This window comes from Chlamydotis macqueenii, chromosome 10 (genome assembly GCF_036417535.1).
Source record: "Chlamydotis macqueenii isolate bChlMac1 chromosome 10, bChlMac1.mat, whole genome shotgun sequence".
NCBI classification, from domain to species: Eukaryota; Metazoa; Chordata; class Aves; order Otidiformes; family Otididae; genus Chlamydotis; species Chlamydotis macqueenii.
The window spans coordinates 2,864,243-2,888,129 of NC_141565.1; the positions used below are offsets into that span (position 1 = coordinate 2,864,243).

General features: G+C 41.5%; 2 protein-coding genes and 1 long non-coding RNA gene across 5 annotated transcripts in view; all 3 read right to left on the reverse strand.

The window, feature by feature from the left end:
* ATG7 (autophagy related 7) overlaps positions 1-1,291 on the reverse strand; it is a 103,748-nt gene extending 102,457 nt beyond the window's left edge. The window contains exon 1 of one of the 3 annotated variants that reach the window (XM_086755704.1): positions 169-1,287. The gene's annotated coding sequence lies outside the window, so the exon portion shown is untranslated. Of the gene's footprint in view, positions 1-168 lie in introns of all 3 variants that reach the window. The other 2 variants (XM_086755706.1, XM_086755708.1) reach the window with 2 other exon arrangements.
* Positions 1,292-7,888: 6,597 nt separating this feature from the next.
* Positions 7,889-11,192, reverse strand: HRH1 (histamine receptor H1). Its single transcript, XM_010116503.2, has one exon. The coding sequence runs from the start codon at positions 10,681-10,683 to the stop codon at positions 9,256-9,258; it is 1,428 nt and encodes a 475-aa protein (XP_010114805.1). The 5' UTR covers positions 10,684-11,192; the 3' UTR covers positions 7,889-9,255.
* Positions 11,193-12,391: 1,199 nt separating this feature from the next.
* LOC147599455 (uncharacterized) lies at positions 12,392-23,456 on the reverse strand. Its single transcript, XR_015259531.1, has 3 exons — positions 23,320-23,456; positions 22,597-22,765; positions 12,392-12,518 (listed from the first exon to the last, which is right to left on the reverse strand). It is a non-coding gene; the product is annotated as an uncharacterized LOC147599455 (long non-coding RNA).
* Positions 23,457-23,887: the final 431 nt, after the last annotated feature.

The window sequence follows — 23,887 nt, forward strand, 5'->3', positions numbered from 1 at the left end:
CATACGCCATTTTGTAGTCTCTCTCCCCCTCCCTTCAATTGTCAAGTCTTTTTTCACCTTTTCAAACAGGTAAAGTTTTCATTTCGCTCCCCGTCCCTCCCCCCTCGTAAGCATGTGATATACCCAACGTTTGTTTTAACACCCTATTTATTTTCATTACTATTGTACCTGAAGAGTTATTGTAAAACTGAAGGAATAAAAACAGGAGGCCTCACTATGCTATGCAGGGCAGCATATACAACCTCTGATGTACTGACACTTTTGAAAATATTCTTTAATGTACTTTGATGTAAATATTCACATGTTTTCTTAATGTAAGATCACAAGCCAAGGTAAACCTCTGCAACAGTTTTTAGAATGCTGGAATAAAAAAAGAAATGTATACATTTTGTAGACCTTGCATACAGAAATTCACATACAGCCCCTAATAGTAGTAAGTGTCACTAGGAGAATAAAATAAAGAAAAAAAAATATATCCAAAATTTTAGAATCATTGAACAGTTAGGGTTGGAAGGGACCTTCAAAGGTCATCTAGTCCAACCCCCCGCAAGGGGCTGGGATACCATGCTAAATACAGAACAAACTCCGAGTTTCAAAAGAGCCCAGCTGAAAAATGTGCTTGAAGTGAAAACATCTACCAGTACGCTTCAGGCACTCCTGAGCCCAGTGACCGGTAGGAAATCTAACAAGCACGCAGCAGGGATAACCCAAAGCACAGATGCACTACCACTAGTCTAAGTTCTAGCACTTGCTCTTAAATATGCAGGCATTAAAAACTGATCTGATGGAGGAATATACGAAGTGGAAAAACACACCAGGACTTTAAACAGCATTTGTCTTCCCCTTGACAGACTTAATTAATCTGCTGTAGAAGTACGATGAGCTGTTTAGCAGCCTTTAAAACTATAACAAAGTTACAGGCTTTAAAACAAATTCACATAAGCCCCTAAAACCTAGTTTCCTACACAGCTTCTTACTCTTATCCAGAGTTGACTGTTTTGAAGACCTCTACATCCAGGTGACACAGAAAATCCCTCTTTCCTCCCGCTACGCGAGGGGCACTTTCAAAAAAGCTGGTTTGGGGCGGAAGGACGTTAAGCTCCTCCGGTGTCCGTTACCAAGCCCGTTTTCTTCCCAAGCCTCTCCCTCTGACAGCTCTCCTGACACCGACGGGCGGCCTTCCGCACCCGGGGCCAACCCGCCCCGCACGCTCCCGGCTCCCGGCCCCTCAGGGCACAGGACTGCGCCAGGCGGCCTCCACCCGCCCACTCCTGACCGGAGCCCCAGCGACGCCCAGGCCCCCGGCACACACCAGGCCGGCGGGAACGCGGAGGCGGGAACGCGGAGGACCCTCGGCGCAAGCGGCAGGCGCAGGGACCGCTCACCACTTCCCGCTTCGCCTGGCGGCGCGGCAGAGTGACGTCAGCCCGCCTCGGGCACGTGAGCGCGGGAGGTGAGGGCGGTGCGAGGCGGCGGTCGGTGCGCATGCGCCGCGGTTCCCGCCAGGTGGGGAGGGGTTGCGGAGTTCGGTCCGGTGTGGTCAGGTCAGATCCGGTCAGATCCGGTCAGCCGGGTCCACCGTTCCCGGCACCGGCACCAGGGTGCTCTGCTCTGCAGATGGTCCCGCTGCCCTAGTCGAGCCGTCCGGTGACTGCCTCTGGAGTGGCGTGGCCAGGGCCGCGTCCCCCGCCGCCCTCCCCGGGAGACGGGAGAGCTCCAGGCCGGCGGAGGGTCGCTGAACGGGGCTGGGGGCTGGAGGAGGGGGCACGGGAGGCTGGAGGAGCTGGGCTTGCCTAGTGTGGAGAAAACAAGGCTAAAGGAGGTCTAATGGAAGTCTTGTGTAAGCTGAAGTGGGGGAGATGGAGGCAAATTCTTCTCAGAGATGCACAGCAAACAGGGGAAGGAAAAGGGCATGGGTCAAAACAAGGACAATTCCAAATGAAAAATTTCCCTAACGTGGCTGGTTAAGCACTGGAATAGGTTCTCGGGGTGACTCCATCCTTGGGGACTTGGCTGCAGCGGCCTTTGAGCAACGTGGTCTAACGCTGATGTTAGCTCTGCTTCGGGACGGAGGTTGGACTAGGTGGCATCCAGAAGTCTCTTCCAACCTAATCCTTCAAAATTAGTCTGTATTGATTTTTGCTGATCTAAAATACAAAACAAAGTTTGTTTTCTACAAAACAAACATTACCTTTTTAGATAGTTTATGTCATTTACCTATCAGGGAAAAACATTTGCCAGAGCTGCCTTCTGTTTTGGAGCACGCAATGCTGCAGTAACCCCCATATCACAGAAACTGCCAGCAAAATTGGGAGCATGCCTCAGAGGAAAAGCCGCCAGCCAGATAAGCATGGATAAGGTCACATAAAGTCAATTGTTCTGGCAGCATTAGGGGAAAATTTTCAATGCTGCCAGTTATGCAAATTTAGACCTGATGTTTAGAGAGAGGACCTTGCTGTGGAGCATGGGCTGAATAGACCTTCCAGGAATTTCACAGATAAAACAAATTGGAATAAACTTGGGAAGTTTGCTATAGATGCTATTCTTTGATTGTAACTGCATTACTTCCGTAAAATTGTACAATTCCTCATTCTGCATGCCGCTCACTTTATTAGTATTGGCAATACCTTTACTCTGTTGGACACTTCATAAACTCAGTGCTGCAGTTTATTTCCCCAAGGTTGGAAAAGATTTTATTTTATCACTTTTTGGTCTTTGTATTCTCTTTTTACATGAAATATAAAGGGAACGTTGATGACATCTTATAAAAATAGCTGGAATGTTGTTACCCTGTCTCCATACAACTGTAACCTAGCATGGATTTGTAGTCTTTGAACAGTTCCAGTTTCATAACGTGGCTTATGAAACAGCTGTCAGCACATAACATAGGTCAGGAGAAATAATACCAGTACAGGGCAGAGGGACACTCTCCTGTGAGCCCACATCCCCATACGTCCCAACTAGACATGTCATGCCTGAAAAGAAGTCAGACCCTAGGAATTAGGTCTCTGCACAACGGTTCTAGCTTCAGGGAAATGGGAGATGCGTCTGGTAGGCTGGCAGTCTTGGACTATCATTTTTAATGTGAACTAGCTGACTTGGGAAATAAACTTGAGATTTACACTGCTGACATATACATATGAGCACACCGCAGTGATGTCTTACAATGTAAGAGAAAAAGGCAGCTTCAGCCAAAGCTCTCCTTGAGCCTGGGATCTTCAGGAAAGTGGCTGTAACGAAGTTAATGTGGGATTTAGGCTGGAGTTGATTGGTTGTTGCAGGTATGGTTTACCTTGTGAGATCTTGCTATGAGCAAATAAAGGCGTCTGTAACAAACATGAGAAGAGTAATCTATTAAAACTAGAAGACAGGCTCTTTAAAAACAAGGGTGTTTTTGGCATGTACTTCTGCAGCTAGGACTTTCAATTTCCCCAAGTAAAATCTCACAGCAAGGAAAAATCGTCCTGGAATTGAAGATGAGAATAAAATAGAAGCAGATTCAAACTCATCCATCTCGGGGAATATTGACTCAACATGATTTGGAGTAGGTAACTTCTCAGAACTACTTAGTTCAGATTAGATCCTAAGTTTTAATAAAAATAATATTTATTTAGGTTTATATAGTGCTTTCTGTTTAAGGATTTACATTAATTTTATACAACATTCTCAGTGAACAAGATCACAGAATACAGGCAGAACCTGGCAGAACTAGCCTATCAATTTATTTACAAAAAACCACTGTCAAAAGTGGTCTAGTCCTGTGCTGTACACCTGTTACTGCTGCAAGAGGGGAACACTGCAAAATTAAAAGTCTGTTGTAGCAATGAATACTGGAATCAGTAGAGGAAGAAAGTAGGAGGATGCTGGAAAAGGTATCCTCTTGCAGTTGCCCAGGTCTGTGTTGTTTTTGAAGACTAGTGATGCCTGATCAAAACAAAAAGCATCTGATCTCACTCCAGGTATTCAATGTCACGGAAGAGTAGGCATTCGCTTTAACAACACGGTGCCAACCTACAGTCGTGGGTATTCCTTTTAAAGCACAGTTTACTTGAAATGTAAAGATTTACAGACAGGATAGTTGGTAGACAAAACAAAATGATGAGGGATACAAATGTTAAAAATGGAAACATTGGTAGATTTAGCAGATTTACCATACACAAAGTACATCTCTGTCAGTGGGAACTGTTACACTTTCTAACTGGTGGAGAGCTCACTGGCAATGTTGTAGTAACCCTGTATTTGTGCTCATGTGTCTGTGTATGTATAGAGTGTACCTCTCACATTTGATTTTCTTGTATTTCTATTTTAGGCTGTCAGACGACTGTGTAGAAATTATTTATTCTGGTGTCAGGTATGTATCATTTTCAAAGATAATCTGGAATGTGGTATCAGAAGTGTAAACTATTTTTCATGAGCTATTTCTCATGCAGTGTTAGCATTAATTGTTTCTGGGTTTTTTACCTTCTAATTCTTCAATAGACAAATAATTTGATGAAAATTAAGAATGTTGTCATTGTACTTAGTGAATAAACGAAAGTGAATGTGTGCGCATAGTATTTAAACTTAACTTGGCATTTCCAAATGAACTCATTCTGATGGAGGGAATGCATGGACTGAAACATTTAAGTGTATCCTTAGACTTCGTCTTTAGGAACTTAAGCCATCCCAGCTAAGTTAGGAGGTTAGTCCTCTGGCATCTCTGATAGATACAGCAATCTGCAGAATTCGGGACTTGCTCTAGAACTATTCAGAGGTGTCTATGGTGCTTCTGTGTTAATATCTTGGGATTAGAAATACATTTTAAAAGTGAATCTTCCAGTTATTTTCATTTATTTTGCTATCACAAAGTGCACCACAAAGTAGTCTCACAGAGAATGTAATGGAATCCTTTTAGATGATGGAATGAAGCCAAAATGTGCACCTACACTAATGTTGCCTTTATTGAGTGCCACATTTCCTGAAAATCGTATGGGAAAAGAAACATGTACTAGATGGCACCATCCACTTGCTAATTGCACCTCTCCTTTTAATAAACTTCCGTGATATGCACTATTTGATGTAGAAGCCCAGAATTCTTCTCATTACCCACTAGATGTCACCGTTGACACAGAAAAGAAATGTAAGAGTATCTTTTTTTTTTCTGCCTTTTAAAAGCGAAGTTGGTTGTTCTCACCAGACCTTAATCAAAGTAGAACTCCAGTCCAAAAAACTACAAGAAAATTGTTATGTTCTCTTAAAGCTGTGCGTCCTCTGACCTTGTTTATTAACTTGAAAACACTGAAAATATTTTGCAGGAAACCACACCTGGAGTATTCTCTTGAGACTCGGCCCCACGTGGTACTAGGCTTCTCCATTCCTTACCCCGATTTACTGTCCTCTGCTGCTCTTACATCCAGAGCCACTTGAATTGCCTATTCAGTAAAATAAACTGATGAATCCTGTTAGGTGCCTTGCTAATTGGAAGTATCCTGTTTTCCTATTTTATTATTATCTGTTATAGCTATCACATCAGAGGAGCCCGTTCTGATAACTTCCCCCGTCTTTGGTATTAACACAGTTATGCTAAGATTATGGATAAGTGAAGTGAGATAAAAAATATTCAAGCAGCTTTATTTGGCTAGGCTTAGCTGTTCTGTCTTTGAATGTTCTTTAATTGTGCCAGAGGTATTCTTTGTTGTACTCATCATAATTTTTAGACCAATTTTCAGTGATTTTGTTTCGGTTGCTGTTTCATGTATTAATAGATTTTAAAGTCAGAAAAGCCGATTGTCATGATCAGGAGGATAGACTTACTGATAATCCTAAGTAGCCCTTGGGTGAGCATGTTTCAGCAGTGTACACTAATAACTGTGGCTGACTTAGTATGCTGCTTTCTTTATTTCCTCAAGGACTGTCTAAATTACTGTCCATTTTGGCTAGAATTGCTGTTGTATATCACAAGAGGAAAAAACATCATAATGGCTGTGAATCTGAGCAATTGTTTGGGGAAGGCCATTGGACTAGAGCGTATGTTTCACAAGATGCTGCTTTGAAGTCCAAAAGAAGGTGTATTTTACTACTAATGCAGATACTTCTTCTGCAGTGAAAAAGTTGTCCGAATTCTGGAATGAATTTTGCTGCTTCTATATTCTGTCTCTGTATTTTGCCTTTTTTTCTCCTAGATTTGAATTCCCCAGCTGCAGTTTTTTCTGCATGCTACTTGAGACCAAAGTCAACTAATCTCCGAACCTTGTTACACTGAAATAGACTGAATTTAAGTTTATTCCTTTAACATATTTTTCCAGTTTATTAAAATGGAGAGATATTAGGGCTTTATTTAATATTTAATACTTTAAATACAACTGTGGACATTCAGGTGTTTAATTCAGAGAAATAAAACTGACAGAGGATAATAATACTTTGCATTTAGTGTATTACATCAAAAATTCATGAGTGTCATGCAAACATTATGGTGAGTGTTGCATTGTTACTGTAAGTCTTGTCATATTCACTTTATGAAATGGCACAGAGGGACTATTAAGTAGCTCAAGATCATTAATTAAGAACGTAGAATTCAGAATTTCTTCTCCAACCATTAAACTACCATTTTCACTTCTGATATAATAAAGGTATTACACAGAACATCCTTTCAACTCATCCCGCCAAACTCTTGACAGTACTCAGTTGAAGGAGGTCCAGTTCCAACGGAATTTTGTTGTTAAGGTAACTGAGCAATTTCAGAAGCAAGAAAACCTTAAGGAAGTGGTAAATTCATCAGAACAACATGATAAATTATTTTTACATTAAACCTTCAGGATGCCTCTCTAATCATCCTTACCGAAATGTATGGAAAAGACATAAACTCACCATTGCATGCAAATGTGGCTTTAGCTGTTGAAGTTACCTGGTTCTGGGATTTCTTCTTAAAACTAACATACTCCACAGTGTTTGCTCAAAGTGTTTCTCTTACTTAGTTCCACAGCAGAAGAATAGGAATGAATGGTGTCCTGGTTTTGGCAGGGATAGAGTTAATTTTTCCTCTCAGTAGCTGGTATGTTTTGGATTTTGTGTGTGAAGAATGTTCATAAACACCCTGATGATACCAGTTGTTGTGAATGAGACCAAGGACACCGTCCTGCTTTCCGAGTCTCGCTAATTTGCAGATGCAGGAAGCTGGGAGAAAGACAGACAGAATAATTGACCCAAACTGGCCAAAGAGAGTATTCCATGCCATAAACGTCATGCTCAGTATATAAGTGGGGGCAGGCGAGGGTGGGTATCTGCCTTCCTGGCATCCATCCTTCCTGCTTGTTTTGGCTGGCATCGTTCCCCCTACCTTGCTGGCTCCCTTTTGCTCCTTTGCTTGCTGCTCGGGTTTGTTTCCGTGATCGCTGCTCGGGACGGGCTGTATCGGTCATTGGGACATCGGGTGGTGAGAAAACACATATTGTTCACTTTGTATATTTTTTTTAATATCCTTATATTCTGTTATTATTGTAGTTTTCCCTTTTATTTTAGTAAATTGTCTTCATCTCAACCCACGAGTTCTCCTTCCTTCCCAATTCTCTCCCCCATCCCCCTGGGGAGGGGGAGAGTGAGCGAGAAGCTGTGTGGTGATTTGGGCTAAACCATCACAAATGGTTTATTGGTGTGCCACAAACCAGGCAGTACATGGTCTTGATATACTCAGCTAGTATGGGCCCAAGATTGCTTCCTCGGTTCTCCCTCCCACTCCCCACTCTCTATACTCTTTTTTTTTTTAATTTTATTTTGGTGTACTTGTTCTGTGAAGGTATAAGCTTCCTGATAAGTTAGCTCATGTGACATATGCCATGTGCATATGCCACTCTGTACTTTTGTGCTGGGGAACTAGCACAAAACATTTGTGCTAGAAGAACATTTGTTCTTCCTTTGGGAACAAATCTATACCTGACTGCACTTGGGAAGAAGGGATTGATTCCTGTTGTATAACAGGGCATGTCTGTTTTTGAGAATTAGTTAGTACTTAGAAACAGTTAGATCAATGGCTGAGCAAGTGAACGTTCAAAGTTGGTGGAAACAATTGCAAACAGCTGGAAACAGCTGCAAACTTCTCTGTCAAGTCTGCCTCCCAGCTCTTCCAGATGAAGGTGTTTTTACAGGTGCTTGTTGTTCAAGCTGTGGATGAGGCCCTGAGCAACGTGATGTAATGTCAAAGCCAGCCCAGCTTTGAGTTGTAGGTTGTACATAGATGACTTCCTGAGATCCTTTCCAACCTTAAGTATTCTGTCATTGTGTGTTTCTCCTGAAATATTTTCCAGCATTTACAGCATGATTTATAAAATGCAATCAAATATAAAGGATAGAAGAGGTAAACATACTTCATATATTTTATTTTCTGGTTTGCAAGCTTCAGTTGTTGCCCATGAGTTTGCCTCAGTATAGTAGGAAGTGTTTGCCTACTACAAGATAAGGATATATGCATTCATATTGCCACTGCACGCTTAGGTTATTTGCCAACTTGGAGGAAGAAGAAAATATGTGTAGTCTATAATCAACTATATTCTGTAAGTCTAGAAAGAACAGCATACCCTTCCTGAATAGATCGTGGTGGTGTGCTGAGTATGGAAAGTCTTAGCAAAATTTCTAGGACATAAAAATACTTTTTTTTTTTTCAGTGAAGTTAACATGTACACATATGAATGAAGCAAGCATGATATCAAAGAGATACGGTAGGTTACAATATGCCTTAACATTTTTTAAAAGTTTGCGATTTGGGGGAAGCTATAAATAAATAGGGGTAGGGTTTTTTTAACAGTTGAAGCTTCTTTCTTTGACTATGTAAAGTACCTCCTCTTGCAGATCTTCCTTCATGAGCAATGTATTACCATGTTTAATGGAATAAGCTGAAAGAGAAAAATATATTTTGCCAATCACAGAAACCTTATTCTGTTCTTCCTTTCTGTAGTTGAATTTATAATCACTGAAGATCTCTATTCGTATCTCCAGTTTTTGTTCTACATGATGTAAGAGGTAATCTCAAAATGTAAAATGTGTACAACAGTGTAATAGTTCTGTGATTGCCCATGAGTTTTTCAGATTCTTGATCTGAATTAGTTCTTCAAAAGGTGTTAAAACTGTTAAATGTAAATTTCCTGCTTTTACTAACAGTTGTTTATAAACTACAGTTTTCCAGCATCTTCTACTTTATCCCTGGTGTTTGTCTTTGAAACTGGAGCATTTTGTTTGGTTGAACTCTTCAGCTGCTTTTTAGCTCAAAAAAAAATCAAACCAATATTAGTGAATGTGAAGGATCTTTTTGAATGTCTTCTTGAAATTCTGGTTACAAAGAGGATACAAGAATGGATTTAAGGTGGAGTTCACATAGCCGAGCCATATGGTGAACATGTGTAATTTCGAAAATTGTTCATGGCCACGGAAAGCTATTACCATAAATAATACAAAATAGGGAATCCAGCACAGCATAAAGGCTGCCATTATGACCCCCAGCTGCTTAGCTGCTTTTCTCTCCCTGCTCGCATGCAGTCCTCGAATGTGCCTTTTGGAATGGGTATGCAGACTTTGCCAGGTTTTCCTCAGGTAAGTCAGTCCTCGGAAGTCCCTGTTCTCCGTCTTTTCCTGAGGGCTGCTGGCGCTTTCGGGGTTAGGACTGGAGTGCTCTCTAGAGGATACCTCCTGTGTGAAAGTATGGTGCTCTGATGGATCGCTTAAGTCACTGTCTTGTGAGCAAGGCTCCTCTTCATTTCCATTGTCTTCTGTTACACATACAAACTTCTCTCCTGCCTTATCCAGGCCTGGCTCAGACTGGGCAGTGGTGAGAGGAAAACAGCTCCATTTAAGGGTTTTCCTATTACTCTTGCTGACAAGCGCCTTTGGAGACTTGTCAGGATTACTGAAATGAAGATCTGCCTCCATATTTTTGGGCTGAGGGGAACTTTGCTTGTCTTCAAGAGGGGTGTCCTCATCTAAGATTTGCTTTTGGAGGCTAATATTTTGCTCATCATTCATCTTACTGTGATGTATGGGTTTTTTTTCTGAGAAAGACCGGTATGATCCGTTGGTGAGCTCTCGGTGCTGACAGTGTTTTCGAACAGCTCTGAATATTTTATAGTAGAACCATAGCATCAGGACAGAGGGCAGATAGAAATTAAAAATAGCTGTCAGCACTTTAAACCAGTTGACTTCAGAGAATTCAGTTTCACACTTCTTTTCCTCTACTTGCCTTTTCCCATTATTAGCAAAAACATGCCATCCTAGGATTGGAATGACCCACATGAAAGAGAGCAACCAAACCCCCAAAATTATTAGCGATGCTCTCATTTTTGTTCTGTACTTGAGATATTTCAGTGGTTGCCGAACTGAACGATAACGATCAATGCACAACACGAAGAGATTGAAAATGGACGCGGTACTGGCCACGTAATCCATTGACAGCCAGAACAAACAGGCTGGTAAGCCTAGAGTCCACACAGGACTTAGGAGATAAACAATATTCAGGGGCATAACGGCTGCACCAACTATAAGATCTGCAATAGAGAGGCTGACAATGTATAAATTGCCAACTGTTTGCAGCTTCTTTTCAGTTTTCACAGCACATAGTACTAATATATTCATGACAATAGTGATGAGTGAAATGCTCCCCAGGAACAGACCTAGAAGAGCTGAGTGAGGGCTAGTCGAATCCTCTGTTGTGTTTTTTGACATCTTTTGCTCAAGACCACAGAATGAAAATCAGAGATGTTCAAGCCTTGGAAAGTGTGTCTTGGTTTTCACTCCTAGATGAAAACATGGTGGATTGCTTTGTGATTTTTATTTCCAGAACTATAGAAAAGAAAATAAAAGAAATAGGCTCAATCACTGTAGTGGACTGCCCTAAATGATTGATTTTTACAACATTTTACAAATGGGTAATTTAGGATGTGTTCTATGAAGAGTACTGGAGCAAGCTCCATGAACCAATCCAAAATGGTTTGCAGAAGTATTTCATGGGGCTTCATATAATTCTGGCTCCAGAACCTGGAGAAGAGATTTCGGTCCTCACTGTTTGAATTACATCTCATTAAATAGCTGATCATGAACCATAACATAAACTACCTGTACATAAATATAGGCTCTTTTAGCCTGACATTTAGTAGTCATTCAGGTGCCTAAGAAACATATGCCAGAGCTGTTCTCCAGGAACCTGCAGAAGCCAAGTCACTTCTGCATGCTTGCAGCTGTTTGCTGCGTTAAAGTGGAAAGTAAATTGGAAATGAGAGGAGCTCAGACTGAACACAGAGCAAACCTTTCCTTTATGCCTCATAATTTTTTTATAATTAATCTTTAAGAAATGAGCTGTCTTTATTTGCTTAGAACTTTGGCATGAGCCACGTGTAGAACCTTTAGAATGAAAATTCTTTAAGATCTTCTATATCCTCACAATTGGAGTGCTCAGGAATTCTAGTATATGCACTGCAGTTAAAAAAAACCAAAATTACAACTGACTAAACATTCACCATGGCATATAGAAAGCCTGTTTTACAATGGGCCACATTTGCGCAGTTAGGCTTGTTTTCTAGTCACATTCATTTCATTTTCAGGTGTTATCACAGAGCGGCAGATTGCATCTGTACAGACACAGTGGGGTGTAGCTCTATGGGTACTTGATCTGCATGGGGAAACAACTGTAGGTGCATAACTTCACTTGTGAACATAGAGGCTATATATTGAGGTCATAAGCCTTAATTGTAAAATGTGTTATTTCTTCCATTTACTCAAATATTGGCAATCAAAGGGGAAAGGAAGGGAGGGAATGTAGAGGTAAGAAAAGCACCTTTTCTAAGTTCCATGATCTAGAAATTCTCTATGCCTTTGGTATCTTCTCCTTCCCGACTGGTAATTTCATGAGTTGATCTAAAGTCTAAAAATGATTAATAATATTTTAAGTCTTGGAGCTTATGGTCAGTTGACCAATTCTGTCTCCAGGATATATAAGAAAAATGTCTGTGAGGGTGATACATATTTTCTGCCATTTTTTTCTTACAGTGCTTGTCTGAGCTTATGTTCTGGTAAATCTCTTAAAGCAATGAGGAAGGAAACCAAGACTGTTGAGGTATTAGCTCAACGTATTTACACAACTAACACTGAGAGATATGTATGAGATGTCTCAACCCTGTTATTCTAAACATGGTCAAAATAATACAATGCAATAGATTATTCGATATTCAGTATTTCATATTGAAATACAATAATTCATTAATCCAATACTTCATGCTAACTTTATCTCTTATTCCAGTAATCAGGATTGAAGCTAAAATGTTTCTGTGCTTTCTTACAATAGGTCAAATTCCTTCTTCTTAAGCTTTACTTACAAGTGCCTGGTATTACAAAAGATGATGTGTGCTTGGTGGCAGTAGCGTCCATAGGCAGAGGAGATACGTACGCTGTGAGCTCTGTTCTGTAATTCTGTGTTCTGTACAGCCTTCGGGTTCTGTCATGCATAGTTCTTCAGTGACGGCTCGTCACAGATGTCAGAAGATCAGAGAGGCCTCAAGCATCTCCTGTGTGAGAACGAGAACAGAAATTACTCCAGGGATCTTAAACCAAGATGTCTGGTGACAGGAAATGGTTATATCCCAATCTGTCACTGTCTTTCCACAGCTACACACTGTAACCTCTCTGCTGGAGTTAAGTACATGGGGCATGGTCAAGTCAAGAGGGTGATGTTAATTCACCTTCAGGGACCTCATAAAGAAATGACTGATCTTCACCCTCACATATTTTCGTCTCAATTTATGACAAAATAAAGGGAGAGAAGGCAACTTTAATTGAATCTTCAAGATAAAGAATAACAGCACAGTATCCTGTTAGACAGCTCTCCTCAGTTATTTATGAGCTGCATATGGAATAAAACACAGAACAGGATACAATAAGTGGTGTTGACTGCTTCTCAAACTTTCTCTTTAGCGCTGGTACAGTAAGATAGGGCAGGATGTAGGAAGCAGCCTGCAGAACTTGATCTGGAGTACTGCTCCAAAGAAGGCACGAACATCTAGTTTTTCAACCCACGCTCCACTTTTATTAATTTTTTTAAAAATCAAATTACATTAAATTATCATTTTTCTTTTTTGGAAGAGCTTATAGAGGCTGTAAAAATCCAAGAATGATGTCAGAAGATGCAAATCATTTGAGAACGCTAAGAACAAGAAAATATGAGGGTAATGCATTTGCTCTTTTAAAAATACACATGCTAAGAGGCACTTCATATTTATAATAATTCTACTGTAATTTTCATTGCAATGTCATTTAAGCAGTTCGTAGTTCCTGATGGATTTTATCTTCTCTGCTTTATAGAGAGCTGGCTATGTACTGTACCATTTTAAAGTTAAGTAGAGGAACAGGTCAAAGTGAGCTACTAAACGTCATACAGCAATGTTAGATCTAAAACCAGCCAAGACTCCCTTGTTCTCCAAACAGCGTCCTGGCTGCTATACTGCTTTTTTTCTGTCTAGACGTTGGGTCTGTAGTCATTCAGACACTCTAGACAAGCAATGTTGACTTAGAATTTTTTTTTGTTTTTTCACTTTCATGCAGTGCAAGCAACTTAGTCTGGCATTGACCTTCTGACATCTTCCACTGTAATAATCCACTTACCTGATAGGGTCTGATACGGCTGGAGTGGGACTATACCCAGTAACAAACGTCTATGGTACTAGTCGCTGGAATGTGCTTGCCAGACCCATTTCCCCTGGTCTAGAGTGAGTAGATCTTGAGGCTGGATTAGGATATTGAAGCTTTACAGTAACACTGCATTTTCCCTATTGAACAATTTCTGGTTTTTACCTATGTAATGATCTTTTACAACCCTGACTTTGTGTGTATTCTCCCACCAAAGACAGTATTGTAAGGCTCCGGGTAATTTATATTTTGGAATGTGCTGATGAGAGAAGAAGCCATTCTAAGAGGTAACTGCAAGAGGGTCTCCATACCTTCAACATGGAAGTTGTATGCCCAACACATACTTCCTACCTATCTAGTTTCATTTGAAACCACATGGCACCTCTGAATCCATTAAAAAGCTGTACCAAGGGACTGAGTTGGCCACAAAATGCTTAGAGCAGAGCAGAAATGCAATGTTACTTTTGTGTGATCTAGTCCTTGCAACTGTCTCTTTGCAGTCCCTAGCCTGCGACACCGTGCGCTGCTGCTGTTTCTGTCTGAGATCTTTCAGATCACACAGAATTCTCTTTAACAGTAAGTCACGATAGGCATTTGGCTGCATATCAGACATACTGCCAACCCACACTCATTTCTGTTCAGGAAAGACAATTTGGTGGCTTTCTTGAGTCTTCTAGTGGCCCAGAGGCAGCTTCCAACACAGGAGCCTTTGTGCATCTTGCACCCATCAGTGTCCATGCTCTTTCGAGAAGGAGTAAGTTGCAGAGGGCCTACACCTCTCTCTCCTACACAGGGCAGCAGAATGCTAGAAGAGAAAACAGTAAGCTTCTCCTCAGCAGCGAAGATGGCTGCATAGAAAATGGCATGCAGAGAAATTGCATTTAGTTGCAGAAATGTTATGTTATTGGTCAGTGCCCTCTAATACAGCTCTGTATTTGGAGCTCTGGCCACTGTATCACAAGCTTGCCACTCTTTGCTAGAAGATTTTGCCACACAACTTTGTTCAGTGGAAGCTAAATAGAAAATAATAAGCCTTACTCCACATTATGAAATTCACTGATCGCCTTTTCTGTGCTCTAGGGAAGATTGTCATCTACATTTTTTTCTTCCTTACAGTTCCAACCATCACCTCTAGTAGTGATGGTACCAAATATCATCAGCAGTTAGCGATCCTGAGGGCACTGCGGTTCGCAATAGCAGCTCCTTGCTCTTCACTGAGGCACACACCATTTTGTAGTGGCTGTAGATTGTTTGTGGTATATGTACCTCTGTTCAGGAGCTACTGGTTTAGTTCCTTATCTCTAACTCAGTGCCCAACAGAGCAAGTGTAATAATACTGAATAAATCAGTTCTATTATTTGGATGGTTTAACGCTCGTTACACCAAGCCAAAGGTCGCTAATACAGAACAGATTTTAAAGAAAACAATCAGCCGAAGCTCTTGGTTAGCTCTTTGGAATTTCTAAACCCTGACCTCAGCAAGAAATGCCTTTTTTAGTTTTTAGTGTCTGCAAAGAGCTTTTTCTGCAAGGAAAATTAGCAATTGTGATTTGTTTGTTATTGTATCTGTCTAATTCTTCCAAGGAAGAAGAATCTACTGGGAGATGCTAAGTGAATGCCTTACTGACTCATTAAGGCAGGTGCAACCTATTAAGTCCTAAGTGGGAGTAAGTTTCTAGAAACAGATGCTGGCATTTCTCTCTCAAGATGGGTTTTAAAGAAACTGCAGCTGTAACAGGAAAAGGATAGACTAAAACAAAATTCTTGTTCATCAGACTAAGTTCAAGGCAGAGGGTAAAATTTTATTTCAGATGGCCTGTGTTGACTGTGTTGTACTTAAGAAACCTACTTGTTTCTAGTGATTTTTTTTTTTTTATAAATAGTAAATGAAAAAAACTTGATAACCTGCCTGCTGTTCCTATTCGAATGGCCCAGTGTCTCAGTCCAGGAAGGACCAGCTTTTTAACATTCTTTTTTTTTCTCCAGAAAAACATCTAGCACGTTCCTTATCAAAGGAAAGCCTGGATTCCATCTATGCTTGAGTTGTCTTTTCTAGTTAGTCTGAAATGAAAAGACTTACATAATCTGAAGCTTTAGTGCCTGACCAGTCAACTTTTGTCAGTCCTCTTCAATTGCCTTCTTCCCCCCACATATCTGTTTTAAGGGCAGTGAGAATTATAAATGAATCTTTTACTATGTGAACAAACAACTCAGCCTGACTTGTAAATACTTTCATTCCTCGTTTATAGCGTGACTCTTCCTTTGTGTGAAGAAACTCTTAACCAACATATTTGGACATCTAGCTGTCTAGTTTTACATAAACTTGCATTCATTTGGTTGCAGAGGATTTTCAGTGGTTCTTGATGTAAATGCTGTCTTGGGGAAAAATTAGGCCAAACTAATGTAGCAGCTGGACACTACTGCAGACGTGCTGAAATCTATAGGCTAGACTGCAGAGAGAAAATTGTTGCCAGAGGTGCTGGGTGGGTGACCTGTGTACTGATTACAGGAGCTGGACAGAAATGGTGCAGGCCTTTGGTGTGCCCGTGGTGATCGGCAAAGTACCGTTCTGGGGGAGGGTAAAGGCAAGCAGGCTGCTTCTGAAGATTTCTCCACGCTTTTACTTCCAAAGAGAATGGATGGTCCAAGGCTATAATTACTGCCCTTCCTTTTCCCCTCCTGGTTCAGTCAGTTGTCTAAAGAATATCCTGAATAGGCTGTACAGTTTCAGAGCAAGAACAAAGCAGAATAGAAGGAGTAATGTGTTACATCTGCACTCCTAAGACATATTTATTCAATTATTTCTAGGAATGACAACTCATTTTAAACAACTTTAACTGAAGGCTCCTTGAATTCATGTATCCATTTGTTCTGAGCACGCAGCACGCTGTGAATGGTCCTCACGGATAGAGGGACCACTTCCTGCAGTACTGCAAAGGGACTAGGGCAAGGTCATCACTCCTGCCCTTCTATACAGGAGCTGCATCACTCAGCTGTGGCCTGGTCCGTGACACCAAATTTATCCTTATTACTTGGAACGTGATGTTCTAAGGATAGCAAGCAGACCTTGTGAACAACACAAAGAAAGAACGCAGAGTCTGTTGTGAAGGGAACTTGTTTTTAAGTAACTTTGTGAAGCCTTTCAAGGAGGAGAAGAGTATGATTATAACTGTATGATATACTGAATTTGTAAGTTGCTTTTGTAGGGTTATTTGATTTTTAGCCCAATGATTCTACTGTCCTATTGGTATTTTTTATATATTTATATATCTGATATTAGGGTACAGGCTGCAAATAAATTTTATTTATTGCAAATAAATTTTGCAAATAAATTTTATTTAATTGAGGAAATATTGCATCCAATTTCCTTAAGTGAGGCATAATTCAAAGAGCAAGAAGATGTTTGGGCAAACTAAAAGACTTGAAAATATAAGTGAAAGTTCAGTTTGGGGCTTGTATTGTACTTGATATTTTCATGTTTTAGTTTCTATAGAATCACAGCAGTTGCTTTTACAGCTAGATGCATCAATCAAATCAGCAGGCTACGTGCTGCTGTCAACACAGATTTCTCTGATTGCTGATCTTCATGCTTTTATTGGCTGGGGGTCGTGGCTTTAGCAGGAATGAAATTATCTCCAGTTTTAGCTATCTGCCAGCAAAAAGTTTAGACCTCCACAGCGTTCTGAAATAGTTTTAGTACGAATAACACAAATTATTACAGTCATGCTATCCTTCTTTGCATACATGCATCCTGAGTTCTCAGCTTTTTACAACAAGCACTGAACTTTCCGAGGAAATCGAGTACTTGAATCTGAGTCACCAGTGTGCTGTCTGAGCTCAAATCTTGATGAAGCTGCTGAACTGTGTCTGCTTGTGAAGACTTGTCTCTTTCAGAAATAACTGTCTCCTCTGGTGTTCTGACCTTTTCCCCACGACCCCCTTACTGGGGTACTGTTCTCTTCACTGGATTAAGAATACTGGACTGGATCCTATCTTTAATCTTCTTCTTGCTTTGCAGCCTGATATCTTTGGGTAACTACTAAGAGTATGTGTTGCTGTTGGATTTCTGGTAGGAGGGCAAGGAAGGAAAACTCAGCTTTTGATTTTGTGCAGTGAGAACAGACATGCTCATTTTACTACTGTGAGATTTCTCAAAGGTCATTTAAAAGTATTGTTCTGTCATTCCAGGCCAGGTTGGCCGGGGCTCTGAGCAACCTGATCTGGTTGGAGATGTCCCTATTCCTTGTGGGGGGGTTGGACTGGGTGGGCTTTGAAGGTCCCTTCCAACCCAAACCATTCTATGATTCTATATGTGATGCTGGGAATTTGTGAACCCAGAAGTATATACTAGATATCGTTTACAGTATACAAAAAACCTCCACTAAACTTGAAGGTGATGATCCGAAGGCGTATTCTTGGAGCAGTAGCAATCTGTCAAAAATGGAAATTGAGTCCAAAATACAAACGTGCTAGTCTAAGGAAGCATTCACATAACTAGTAATATGCAATGTACAGCACACTGTCAAATATGTACTCAAAAAGACAGTTATCACAGGCTGCCCGAGGAAGCAGCTGAGTTATCGTCCCTGGAGATATTGAAAAGATGTGTAGACTTGGCGCTTAGGGACATGGTTTGGTGGAGGACTTGGCAGTGTCAGGTTTAGAGTTGGACTCAATGATCTTAAGGTTGTTTTCCAATGTATATCGTTCTACATACACCCACAAAGTGAAGCTTAATGTGCGTCTAAAATGCTTTCCTGCGTAGAGAAATCCTTGTGTGAATAGACAATACTGGCAGTAGTAGCGTTTAATTGCATGAGCATGAAACTGATGCATGCTCTAATTAATTTGCATAGATGAGCATACAAGTTAATGCTATGTAGTGCTTTACACATGAAGAGGCCATGCCAAGATGGGAAGCTAAACGTGAAATCCAAATTCAGTCCTGTGAAGTTTGATTTGATACAGAGTGGTTAGGAGCTGAAACGCTCTCCTAAAATGTGTGTAACTAGTCAAAGTAGTGACTAGTAGTGAAGGAGAAAGGTACTCTTGATTGTATGCCGCAAAAGGTAATCGTTCTTTAAAGAAGAAAATACTATCTTACTCTGGGTATGCTCTTACCTGTAAACACTTCACTGGTAATACTCTCAGATTTCACATACTGTTCATGCGTAAGTCCCTTGGAAAGTTTTTTCCTGGTGTATTTGTGGTGCCAATTTCACTGCATGCCATCTCTTTTTCTGTTTCTTCTCTTTAGAACTCTCAAATAGTGTTGAAAGCCTACGTTAATTGCAGAGTTCCGCAGGCTTACACAGTTATCTGCTCATTAATGACATTGTTCTGGGTTCTTAATGGTCTTTTTTAGACTGAGAATTGACTCTTTGAGAGCATTATTTTTCCATGCATAGTTAAGGACAGCACGTCTATGGCTTTAATATCTCTACACTGGAGTTTGTATACTCCAAATCACATTCTGCTTATCCAAATTTTCACTGTTCCAATCCTGATCCATATTCAGCTGTGTTTTGTACTCCTGGAGACATAAATCAATAGTTGAAAGCAGGCATGGAAAGCAAAGGAAGAGTATAAGAAAATGTATTTTCCTGTGTATTTCAATACATCCTGCTTTGTGCCAAAGCCGTGATGTTCTCTGTTTTCAGTCCTCTACTTCAGCTTCCCTGAGCTTGACCAGGTCTTTCCTGATCCTCCCTCCGCCCTTTCTTCTGTGGGGAGGAGAACTTAATTGCTGGCCTGCATGATTAATGTGAGAGCTACAGGAATAGTATCAGGAAAAATTATTAGCTATCCCCTGGCATTCAACTAGTGACAGAACCTTGGCTAGGGAAGCACTAACTATTTAAGAAGAAAAAATGTTTGGATGTGGCTCATAATCTAGTGAGCCTGGATTTACAGGAATACAGTTGCAGGCTCGTTACTCCTATGCAGAACAAGTGAATGCTGTTTGTTTAGGCACATTCTGAAAACAGTTTAAGAGAAGGAAAAACAAACAAATGGAAAGTGTAGCTGCTTAACTGACAAGAAGCAGGTAGGGAAGCCCAGCAATGGAATAGCGAATTCCAGGAGTAGCATATAAAAATGGAAGTGATCAAGTTACATTTAATATTAAAATAAACGTGAATTTCGTCTAGTACATGGATCATAGCAGATCCACTTCCTTTGACTCGGTGAAAAAAGTGCATGAGCAAATATCCAACAAGCAGCCTGAAAATCTCATCTAACCTTGTAGGAGTCCGTATCTGGCTATATGCAGCTAGATTACTACTGGAATCTGTTCATCCTAAGAAAGCAGCTAAACTTTTTTCTTTGACATACTGAAGTTTAAAATGAAGCCCATCTGGAGAATCCTCAGCAAAATTGTGTCGTCCTAGCCACCTGAAAGCTGATGGGTTTGTTTTGGTTTGGTTTTTTAAAGATTGCTGTCAATGAACGTCTATCACTGACAGCTGTAATCCATGCTGAAGAACACAAACGTGGAGCAGAGGGTGTTCTTATATTCAGTGTCCTTAGCAGAGTCTGTATTAGTAGGCAGAGATCTTAAATACCATGTTTTAGCTTCCAATAGTGCCACCTACACCAGGGTAGGCTGAAAGCATAGCTTCAGTATCTTGCAGGTGCTGGTTGCATGCAGTGAGACTTGGAAACCTGTTGGATGTCTGGGTATTTCTGTTGATTCTGATGTCCTGTCTCACCCCCGCAGCTGTATAATGCTGCTGCCTTCTGATGATTGACCTTCATTTTTGTATACTAACACTGAACCTTCCTAAGTGTAAGTTGTTGTTGATGTATACATATCTTCAGCAGTATAATTGACTACTTAATTAAACAATTTTATAGATACTATTGTACTATGACATGTATTTACAATTTTTTTTTCCTGATGAAATATATTAAGTCTGTGTTTTAACCTGAAATTATCAGGAGACAGATGCACCCTTTTTTGTCCTCTGTCTGGCATTTGTGAACAACTGTCTTTAACGCTGGGCCTATATTTCATAAGCATTGAAACCAAAAGAGCTAATGGAAGATGGAGACATTCCAAAGAATGTTCTGGCCTTCAAAATGTAAGCTCAGATTTCTATTAAACTCTTCTTCCAGTGGCTCAACTTTATGGTTTAAGTCGTACTAAATATCAGTTTTTTCCATGACAAAAAACCAGTCTTGTCCCTGTGGTAGTATTTACTATATATGGATTATTTTTGCCCAGAGACTGGGGGAAAAACCCATCATGACTAGAATCCCAAAGCTTCCAGATATGGTATTAATTTTTGCTGCTAGCTTAAATGTCATCAGCTTCATCTAGTCCATTATCAATGTGATCTCTTAACAAACCGTTATTTAACCATCATTGTCATTAAGTAGTGCGGTGCTGGAGAAGTCTTATCTTCTCTACTCCATTACCTATCTGTAAAAAGAGACTTTTGCTATAGGTCTTAGACCTATTAAATAACTGTTTTAAGAGAGGAAAACTCCTTTGTGCTTTGATGTAGTAAACAAAATCGCTAGCCGTAAAATCTCTTTAAAATGAGCGGAATTTTTCAGTGTTGTGATGCCTTTAAAGCTGAGTAGCCACAGTGGTGCTTTCTCACTGGGGATCTGTTCTGTTATTGGAATCCATTAATCCAACCCACTAAACCACAACATCTTTCATACAGGGACAGCAACAGATCTTTAGAGTTTTTTGGATTCCACCTTGTGTTACCACTTACTCCAACCCTCAACGAACTGTACAACCGGCTGGTTTTAATCTTTCTGCATCAGAAGTGTAGTTAACTTTTTACAGTATAACACAGCCCATTACTCAAATACCAAGATCTGTCTGTGTCTTTCCAAGGGACTCTGAGTCACTACTGGAGAAGCACTAGCCAAAAAATAATTATGTAAACAAGAGTTGTTAGTCCTTTAAATGTTGAGGTTGCATACCCCAACAATAAATCTGCTGTTTGTTATGCCATTTAATGGTTTCCAATAGGAAGAACTGGGTTTGGATAAAGGAAACTTCATTGTCCGATAGAAAGTTAACCACTTGTGAAGCCTGATGAACCCATCTATGAATAACTTTTCTGAATTCTGAGGAAGTGCTCGCTATGGAGTAAACATACTGTTTTACAACGAAAGTCATTTAGCTTCAACAAAGATGGATTTCTCAAGTTCAGATTCGCATTCTTTGAGGTGTTCTCTCTTTTCTCTAGCTCTTAATCTAGATATTGAAGAATCCCATGTTGCTATTCTTCAAAAGAAGGAAAAAATCTTGGCACTCCCCTTGCCCCAGAGTTAGAGCCTGGTCAGGATGAGCACAGACTAGTTCATGGTCACAGTAATATTACAATTCAGAATAGAAAATGTTTTCCTAATACTTCATTAGGATCTATTTTTTTTTTTTTTAAAAAGAGTACAGAATAGTGTTTGTAACATTTTCTAAAACAGATTGACCCTTTAGGGTCAAAGAAAATCAGATAAGTGCTGTGAATCTTCCTCACTGTGCCCCAAAGCTACTGAAGTGCTGATCAATATGAAATTGCTTTGGGGATTTACCAAAATGAACTTTAATTTCAACCCAAGTGAACTTTTGGTGCTTTTCAGCTGTAAGAAACACTTCATCACAAAAATGCACAAATTTAGAAGTCCTAGCACGTGTGAGGACTTACTGTCTCCTTGTACTGTTAATAAAAGTAAACTTTGTGACTAAAAGGTTTGCTTTCAGCTCACGCAAAGATGTTAATGTACAGAACAACTCTTGTCTCTAACTTGGCATACCTATTGAGTCAGCCGTCTCTTTAAACATCTGGGAACCTTACTGTAGTGATGTGATGAGTTCCTTCATATTTTAGCAATAACACATTAAGTGCCTGAAATTTTGCCCTTTTTTTTTTTTCCTTTTTCTGAAAAAAAAAAAAAAAAAAAAAAAAAAAAGAATATGTATCTGACTTAAACAACTTCCTACCTTTCTCCAGGCGGTTTTAATGTTGCTTGTTGAACTAAAGCGATGGCAAAGATGAACGGGTGGAGCACAAGGTCTCTTACAGCTAGAGAGCCCAGCACCGTGCAAGTAAACAACTTAGAAGTAGCTCATCCAAGAAGCTGGATTCCTCTCCATTGTTCCTGCTCGGTGTCTGTGAAGGAAAGGCTATGTGAGGAATTGCCCACGGCGTGGGTTTAGAACAGGTTACACCCCCCCCCTCCCCCCAGTGTCCCCCCTCAGGAGCCAGTGGACTTTTATGTGTTTGAGCGAAGCCACAAGATCTGTAAGGAAACGAATGCATCCAGGGTTATTTCCCCACCTGCAGAAGTTCGGTTGCCTTCAGAGAGGGATGAGGGTTAACATTCAGGCAAACCTTCCTCCTCCTTCAGCCAAGTCACTCTTTCTTCCTTAAAACAAGGAAACAACTCCTCCCCTCTTTTCTCAGCCACGGACCCTTTCACGGACACTAGCATTTGGCCCAAGAGAGGTGCCTGCAGCCAGGGCACGGCCGGCCGTGCGCCGGGGAGACTCGGGTGAGCTGCAGCTCCTGCGGAGCGAGCCTTCTTCCTTACCGCTTAGGAGGGGTCCTGAGCACTGCCGCGTGCCGAGGAGGGGGGTGCTCTTATTTTCCGTCCCCCTGCCCGTGCCCGGCGCTGTGGCTGCTCAGCCGGGGCTCCCCGCCCGCCCCGCGCCCCGTTCACTCACCGGCGAAGCGCGGAGCAGAGCGGGGACCGGTCGCTGCGGGCCCCTTGTCGCTCTCCTTCTCCTTCTCCGCGCCCCTCCGCGGGGCCGGGCCGGGGGAGGGGGTGCGGGAGCCCTGTCCCGCAGCGCGGCTGGCAGCTGCTTCGCCCGCCCCAGCTCCCGTGTTGCCGCGGATAGAGCCGGGCTCCGCCCGCCCAGGGATCCGGCCCCGCCGCTCCCCGCCTCGGGGCAGGTGCCGCCGCCGCCGCCCCGCCCCGGCCCGTCCCGAGCAATTCCCGGGGACGCCGCTGCTCGGCTCCGCACCCCCGTCCACGGAAAACCTGCGGACACGGGCATTTCCTTCCGTTTGCGGCGGGGAGGCGGCCCCGCGGGGCGAAGCGGTGGACGGATGGGAGGTTAACGCGGGGGCCTGCGGAGGAGCGGGTCAGCCCCGGCGTGCGGGCATCCAGGCCCTTGCCCTGACAAGGAGCACCTGTGCGCACGGCTCGGCGTGTGGCGGTTTCTGTCCGTGGAAACGTCTTACAAAACTCGTTTTAAGGCCTGGAAAATCTCAAATGTGGAACACATTACT

Excerpts from the sequence above, each read along its gene's own strand:
- HRH1 (XM_010116503.2), bottom strand. The coding sequence starts at position 10,683 with ATGTCAAAAAACACAACAGAGGATTCGACTAGCCCTCACTCAGCTCTT.